This window comes from Cornus florida, unplaced genomic scaffold (assembly GCF_030987335.1).
Source record: "Cornus florida cultivar Cherokee Brave unplaced genomic scaffold, ASM3098733v1 CherokeeBrave_3.0.0_Hap2_Chr09, whole genome shotgun sequence".
In the NCBI taxonomy this organism is placed as follows: Eukaryota; Viridiplantae; Streptophyta; class Magnoliopsida; order Cornales; family Cornaceae; genus Cornus; species Cornus florida.
The window spans coordinates 71722554-71730421 of NW_026775579.1; the positions used below are offsets into that span (position 1 = coordinate 71722554).

At 37.1% G+C, this 7868-nt stretch overlaps 2 protein-coding genes across 3 annotated transcripts; one reads left to right on the forward strand and one right to left on the reverse strand.

Moving 5' to 3' along the window:
- The first annotated feature begins 207 nt into the window (after nt 1–207).
- On the forward strand, nt 208–5366 carry LOC132274352 (G-box-binding factor 4). Of its 2 annotated transcripts, none has more exons than XM_059775611.1 (4): nt 208–1249; nt 1358–1429; nt 2387–2410; nt 4762–5366. In XM_059775611.1, the coding sequence occupies exons 1-4, from the start codon at nt 506–508 to the stop codon at nt 4840–4842; spliced, it is 921 nt and encodes a 306-aa protein (XP_059631594.1). In that variant the 5' UTR covers nt 208–505; the 3' UTR covers nt 4843–5366. The 2 variants fall into 2 exon arrangements, with proteins under 2 accessions (XP_059631594.1, XP_059631593.1); XM_059775610.1 differs by having other exon boundaries at nt 210–1249; nt 2381–2410.
- Nucleotides 5367–5471: 105 nt separating this feature from the next.
- LOC132274351 (uncharacterized) lies at nt 5472–7090 on the reverse strand. Its single transcript, XM_059775609.1, has 2 exons — nt 6943–7090; nt 5472–6840 (listed from the first exon to the last, which is right to left on the reverse strand). Exons 1-2 carry the CDS (start codon nt 7055–7057, stop codon nt 5708–5710), a joined length of 1248 nt encoding a protein of 415 aa, XP_059631592.1. The 5' UTR covers nt 7058–7090; the 3' UTR covers nt 5472–5707.
- Nucleotides 7091–7868: the final 778 nt, after the last annotated feature.

Below are 7868 nucleotides of genomic sequence, written 5' to 3' on the forward strand. Positions count from 1 at the left end.
GGCATTGTGCACAAACTAAATAAATCTACTAGTACTAATTTCCGAAAAAAAGGTCACTAGTATTAATAAATTAGCCGTCTACCGGCAACTGCTTTTCCATTATATGATTAAGTACTCCCTAATAATTTCTGAAAACCGAGGCAACAATACTCTTATAGTAACCGGTTACCGGCAACTGCTTTTCCATTTATAGTAAACTCTTCCAGGATTCTCTTCCGGTCTCCGGTTTCACTTCACCTTGCCCCTAACTCCGTACGTTTTCAACCCCCCCTCCCAGTTGTAATTAGTCGACACTTACGCGCAGCACGCAGCTGCAGCGAGTGAAAATCCCTAATTCCACTCACTGAATCCCAACAGAACAACAAAGTCAAAATCCAAAACCCTAGGAGAAGAACAACAAAATCACTAGAGAGAAACTTGGATAAATGTAGAGAGAGAGAGAGAAAGACAGTAGATAGATAGAGAGATAGTGAAAATCTGTTTGGAGCCCTAGAAATCCGCAGAGATGGCGTCGTCGAAGGTGATGCCGTCTTCGACTTCGAGAAATTCGGATCTAAGACGAAGATCATCAACTTCATCTACAAAATCATCCATCTCCGAGCTCTACAACATCAACCACCACAGTAATAATCAACATCGTCAACAGTCTAACAACAGCGACAACAATCCAGGATCGATGACCGTCGACGGGCTCTTGCGAAATGTCTACGGCGACAATCAAGCCTCCGACAGCACGCTACTTGACGCTGAAATCACCTTGTTAGATGCCGCCGGTGCCGTGACCGCCATCAGCGACAATGAAGCGAGCGGAACGCCGACGATTCGGCGGCAGGAGAGTGCTTCGAGTGCCGGTGGGAAGACGGTTGATGAAGTGTGGAGGGAGATCGTGGCCGGGCGGAGTGACAGGAGGGAGGGTAAACAGGAGGTGCCGGATGACGAGATGATGACGCTGGAGGATTTTCTGGCGAAGGCCGGGGCGGTGGAGGAACAGGACGTGAAGGTTGAGCCGTTGATGCTCCCATCGGAGAGGTTGAGTGGAGGATTATTTTCGTTTGATTCGATTCCGGCGAGTCCGTTTCCAACTCATAGTGTTGATGGTGTGATAGGGTTTGGAAATGGAGTGGAGGTGATTGGAGGAAGAGGGCGGAAAAGAGCTCTTTTGGAGCCCTTGGACAAGGCTGCTCAGCAGAGACAGAGGAGAATGATTAAGAACAGAGAGTCTGCAGCGAGGTCAAGGGAGCGAAAGCAGGTTTTTTTTTTTTCTTTTTTTGAAAACAATTTGTCCTTCTAAAACAATTTTTCTTTTTCCTTCTTCTCACTGTATTTTGTTGAATTTGGTATTTTAATTGAATTTCAGGCATACCTAGTGGAACTAGAATCCTTGGCAGTGAAACTGGAGGAGGAGAATGAACGGCTGTTGAAAGAGAAGGTACTGTATTTTTGCTTGATCCCCAAATTTTGCTGCCGTGTTTAATTTCATGAAGTTGACGGCATGTAATTGCCTTGCCTGTTACTATTGTTGCTTAGCTTTTTTTTAAATAATTGATGTTTTATTCTATTGAATCGTATTGCTTAGTATGTTATATATCTGGAATTTATTTGTCAAATTTAAGTTGTTTTTATTTCATCTACACATACCATGTAGAAAAAGACTTAAAATTGCCAGACATTGTTACTTAGTGCTTGTCTGGAGATCGCGCAGTGGTGAATATTCGGGTCGACATGGTTATGTGAATACTCAGGTTGCTAAAGTTAAGAGATATTCATTAATAATTATGATTTTGCCAAGTAGTCTAACTGAACTGTCACACAGTATGCATGTAGAGAGGTTAGTCTAACTAACTGTTCACACTAATTATGGTTCTCATATGGCTGTGCCAATAATTGCAACCTTAGATCACTAATGTGAAGAAACTTAGCATCAATAACAAAGTAATCTTACTGAATACTTGCCGTGTAGTATTCTGGAATAACAAGAAATTGCTGGGTTGAACATGAAATTCTATTCATCTTTTCTCATCTGTTGTTTAAGACAAGGATGATGGTTACTTCATTAGGATGTACATTTTCCAAGAAGAACTTTGGTTACTCCATTGTGGTTTTTTTTAACTCTCTTTTCATTCGATGTGGACTGTATGATTGGGTCTGTGAGGAAGTGTGGAAATACTTAAATCTTGTCTTGCATTCTGTTTTTGCCACCTCATACATTGTTTATTGTATTTTGAAGCTCAAGAACATTGTCATCCATCCTTGAAAACTGATAATCAGGAGTGTACCGTTATATTTATTTTAAATACTTATCTACCAGTCACTTTAATTATATTGTTTATTTTTATTTATCGATTAAATTCTTTGAGTTAAAAATTGATTGTTGTTGCAGGAACAGAGGACTAAGGAAAGGTACAAGCAGGTATGGATTTTATTCAGAGCTTTGGCCCTATTACTTCACATTAATATTAACGAGATTGTCTTAGAAGTTTGGTAGTTTAGATAAAAGAAAACGACCATTCAAAGAAGCGCATCAGCTCAACTTAGTAGAAGCTTCGATTCTTGGCTGGATTTCTATTAATATGTTAATTAGGTATTTTGCACAAACATAACTTATTGTTTTATTTTATTTATTTTAATTCCTTTGCTCGGAGGTGGTATGCTATAAAAATTTAGGAACATAGCGGGCAATGTAAAACTTTAGTGTTCAGCCATGTCTAAAAGGACAAATCTCTCTCCCGTCCCCACCAAATACATTTTGCCATATGCTATATTCTATTTGTTTGGCTGTTAGTAGGGATGCAATGAAGTCAAGCCGAGTTGAGCATTTGGTTGTTCAAAATCTGATCGATCAATCAAACAGCCCTTCTAGCTCTAGCTCAATGCAAGACCAGATACGAGTGCTCAAGCTCTACTCAAACAATGACCTTCAAGTTCGGGTTCAACTTGTTTGGCCTTTTGAGTTCGATCTTGACATCATTCTTGAGTCTGATAAGATTGGAGAAAAAGTAGTAATAAACCCAAATATGCTTTAATGAACGAGTTATGTTCATAAATCTTATCGAGTCTACTCAGGAAAACTTATCAATGAAGTAGTTTGCAAACCTAATGAACAAAGCCATGGGTTTTCCAGCCTCCTTTCATTTACTCAACAAGGAAAATGTTTGAGCTTGCCTGGTTTACTTGGCAAATGAATACAAACCGATCTCTTACTGGATCGAGCCCAAAGTGTTCATGAATAGCTTGATTCATTTTAATCTAGCTGCTAGTAGTACCATACTCCAATAGTGAACAAAAACAATATGTGCTAGTCCAGTAAATCATAAATCTTGGTGCTGAGTCAGTTTTATTTATTTATTTCTGTATTAATGTAACATGAATTTGGATTAAGATAGATTTACTAAGATTTATATCTTAGATGCTGGAAGGTCTAAAGATACACTTAATAGCTATGAATTTTAAGAATGTACCAGAAGTGACAGGCTGGAGAAGAAGGATTCTTTTAAGCTGTGATTTTATGGATTGTTAAGTTGAATTCAGACAAGAGTGAGAGGAGGAGAACATTGCTCTTTTACTATTAAAAATCCCATCTTTTGGACTTGTCGTAAGAAACTATTTTAGTTGATGATATAGTTTAGGTGTACCTTCTGCGGTAATGCATGTGATGTTTGCTCATATCTTTGGTTTAGAGCTAGGATTTATGGAAGTTATAGAGAACAGTTGTGTGTATCAATTATTTTCCACATCTTTCATTTAGTAATGTTTAGTGTGTCAATCAGCACTCCCCTCCCAGCACTGTTTCATAACTTCATTGGCATTTGCCTCTTCTTTGGATTGCTAATGAATCAAAAGAAAGAAGTTATGAAAGTAATATTATAAATTTGTCGGGCTTCGTTGAATACGAGCATAGTTTAAACTTTAAAGTTGAGAAGATCTTAAAGTATTGGATGGCCGTTTATAATGAATTAAAAAGTGTAGTTTAATGTTGAGATGATCTTAAAGTATTTGGTGGCTGTTTATAATGAATTAAAAAGCTTTAAGTGGACAGAACAAGTCATACTATGTGCTTAAAGCTTTGGTCTCAAAATTTGGCTATTAACTATCAAGTAGGACCTACCTTTACTGTCTATGACAAAAGATTTGTCTATTGTTCTCTAATGACGACAAATATCACCAAAATGCATTGTTATTCAAAACTTGCAATATAAATCATCTTCATTACTAATACTTCACTAATTATGCAAATCGTTGAAATTACATCTGCAAATCTTTTGTGTTATTTTTGTTTTATAGATTAGTTAACCAAATTAAGATACCCTTCTCAATATTGGTAGATTGTTTAATGATTCTACTGGGTTCCAGTTTAATGAACATTGTCATTAAAATGAACTCTGGTGTAATCATAGTTCTCCATATTGTGCAAGTCTTAATAGGCCTGGCTGAGTACGATAATCGGAATTGGTAGTGTCTCAGTATAGTCTCTAGGGAATCGATCAAGTCTTGCTCGAGTTGCCAATGACTCAACCGAGTTAGCACATCAAATGATGCCAATTTACTTAACCAATTGACAAGTTTAACTGATTCATAGTGTAAACATAGAACGCCAGCTTTCTTACAAATATATGAAATTATTCTTGTGAACAGATGAAGGTGAGGTATGAAAGGAACATAGTAGTAAAAAACAAAATGTTGGGCGTTGCTTTAGAAGTGAGAACAAGAGTTCGGTTCCATAGTATACTGTATTGATGACTATGTAATTGGTTTTCTGTGCAGCTCATGGAGACAGTGGTCCCGGTTGTGGAGCAGCGAAGACCACCACGTGTCCTCAGGAGAGTTCGTTCCATGGACTGGTAGTTGTATATTTATGGATGAGGCATGAGATGGACACTAAACTAATTATTCTGACATACCGGGGGGCAATAAAAGAGGGCAAGGTTTCTGTGAAACCTTCTTTTGTTGAATCAGATGCTTCCACTGTGGTCACTGTCCGATAGTACTTATGGTTCCTACCACATAGAAAAAGGGTATAGATCACAACGTGTGTCATGAAATTCATTATTAAGGGAGAAAGGAGGACTTCCATTAAAAGAGATCAATGGAGCGGGATTTAGTTGTTGCTTCTTGTAGTTGATATGTGTTGCAATACAAGCTTCTTTTCCCCAAAGTGCTTAAGTAAAGGGGAGAGGAGATCCTAGGTCGGGATACTGTATTTATGTGTTTAACAGTTTATGGGAGTTCCTCTTGATAATTATTTTGGATTGGAGATTAGTGTCTTGTCTATATTTTGGTGGACCTTGTTTTGTGATTATCTTACTGGAGAAGATGTATGTGTTGGTCAAAAATGGAAATCAACTGTTGGAGTTCAATTCTTCTTGTTATTTGTCCAAGACTTGTTTGGTTACATACATATACAAAAACGAAGCCTGCCAAAAAATAGCTTTAATTTGAAATTAAACGAGGAAAATGAAGGCAACCAAATATTGAGTAATGACAACAGCCATTGCTCTTTATGATCTTTAGAAGATGCAATAGTCTCGATCAATTCACACAGGACATGGTAGCTAATATAGCCCAGTGTCTGAACAAGTTCTTACACAGTGCCCTGTCTTGTAGGAATATAACATGTTGGCTTTGGTAAAGCCATTGACTACCATTCATTCTACTACACTATGATCAATCAGTAGCAGCAAAGAAAATAAATGGTTGAAGCACCTCTTATTCAATGCTTTTTGGCTTTGATATTGCTTGGCTGGTTTTTTGCTTTTATCAAATGAATGACGATCACTATCAGAGAGACGAGAAAGGCTGATCCTGCCATGATAGGAAGCTTGGACTTTTTCGGAGGAGGTTTTGCAGATTCATCCACTTTAGCCTCTTGAGGAGGTTTTTCAAGAGCCCTTATCTTTTCTGATTCTGATTCTGATTCTGATTCTTCTTCTTCTTGAATATCATTTTCTGTTCCATGATTTTCTTCTGTTTTGGCAACTTCTTGATTTTTATCATACTGACATTGATCTTTATGCTGTTCCATGTCTGAAGTTTCATTACGATCAACTTCTTGTTTGCCTTTGGATTCCTTTGATTCTTGAATAGCTCGACTGGTTTTCTGTTTTTCTGATTCTTGTATTTGCATTTTGCTTTCCACTCCCGGAATTTTATCATCAGCGCGTACTTCAACAGCTTGACCTTTTTCAACTGATGGTGGACTTGATAATGCTGGCTGCTGAATTGCTTGATCAGGAACGGATTTTGTTGATTCGGTGGTCTTCGTGCCACAATCATCATCTTTTAACTGATTTTCCACTACAGTAGTCTCTGCTTCTGGAACTCCTTTCTTTTTCTGTTCTTCACCTTGAGTTTCTTTTGGGATCGCCACTTTTGATCCAGCAGATTCTACTTTCTCATGAGCCGAGTCTTCATATTTTTTCCCGCGTCCAAATTCAGAAGCTTCGGACAATTTTTCCACATTCCTATCACTTTTTTCGCGATCTTCAGTACTCGATTCTCCATATTCTTGCTTCTGCAATGTCTTTCTTTCAGCAACCTCATCGGCAACAGCTTTCACGGTTTCAGACACCCCTCTGGCAAACCCCTCTTCTTTCACTTCCTCTATCCCACCCCCAACAATAACCCCTTTAACCAACTTTGGCATTGAAATTATCAAAATTGATTCTTCTTCATTAAGCCTAGCTTTGATTTTATCCAAATCCACCCCAGATGGAATTCTGAAAGCCTTCCTGAAACCCCTCATCTCTCTCTCTTTCATCATCTCCTGAACTGGCATCTCACCGCTGATTTCAATCCGAGTCCCGTCCTCATTGATCTCAATCTTTATATTTCCTCTCCTATAACCTGCATTTGTTTGAATTTCAATAACTAAAGCAAATCAAAATGAATATACAAATATTTGAATAGCATATAATATGTATAGATACACATGGAAAAAAAGTGAACCTTTGAGAGGAGAAGTGAGGATGAACATGGTGTGTGTTTCTCTAGATGAAAAGAAAGGACCGTCTGCAGCTGCAAAATCATCTAGTTTGATTTTGAGTCCCTTTTCAAGTTCCATTTGTGGGTCTTCTTGGTTTGCTTTTTTGAATGCCTTAGTTTCAATAGAAGAAATATATATATATATATATATATATATATATATATGTACTTGTTTCCGACTTCATATTAGGGTAAAGCATATATGCATTGCTTCCTAACAGAGTATCGTTAGAGGCGTTAAAAACAGTTGAAATAGTCTGTTATCTTGTTTATGTTTGTGTTGGTTTGCCTTGGAGGGAAGAGATTTGTCAGATTTTTTAATGGCAAAATGTGACACAGAATGAACTTCCATGTTTTTGACGCTTGTGCTATGTTCGGTAGGAAGGAAAGAAGAGGGGTGGAAGGAAAATAGATAGGAAGGAATAAATTTTCTTTATTCGATAGAGATGATATAAGGAAATAAAATATAATAGGAAAGATAACTCATCATTCCTCCTTCACAAATTTTCATCCGCCCAAATATGGGCGAAAAATAGGAGAAAAATAAGTGAGCCTACCGATTATAAAAGTTTTAAAATACTACATCACCCTTTATAAATATTTAATAAATCTCATAAATAAAATAAGGGATGGATTTAATGATAAAAACAACTTAAAAATTTATTTATTTATTTATATCTCAACTCACTTTTGTATATATCTATATATCTCACACTCACTTTCGTATACAAGGACTTAGCGATGTGATTTTTTAAACTTTTATTTATTTATTTATTTATTTTGAGTTGTTGGTAGAAGAACGCAGAATGGAATCACCACACATCATTCAATAAGAAAAAAAAATTCAAATTTTGTGCCTGTTTAACAACACAAAGTTTAATTTACAGAAA

What these genes read in the sequence shown, in the direction of transcription:
- LOC132274352 (XM_059775610.1), top strand. Translation starts at nt 506, where the DNA reads ATGGCGTCGTCGAAGGTGATGCCGTCTTCGACTTCGAGAAATTCGGAT. An exon ending in AACGGCTGTTGAAAGAGAAG is followed by an intron (nt 1,430 to 2,380) that starts GTACTGTATTTT and finishes TTGTTGTTGCAG; the next exon opens with GAACAGAGGACTAAGGAAAG. An exon ending in CTAAGGAAAGGTACAAGCAG is followed by an intron (nt 2,411 to 4,761) that starts GTATGGATTTTA and finishes TTTTCTGTGCAG; the next exon opens with CTCATGGAGACAGTGGTCCC.
- LOC132274351 (XM_059775609.1), bottom strand. Translation starts at nt 7,057, where the DNA reads ATGGAACTTGAAAAGGGACTCAAAATCAAACTAGATGATTTTGCAGCT. An exon ending in CCTCACTTCTCCTCTCAAAG is followed by an intron (nt 6,841 to 6,942) that starts GTTCACTTTTTT and finishes AAACAAATGCAG; the next exon opens with GTTATAGGAGAGGAAATATA.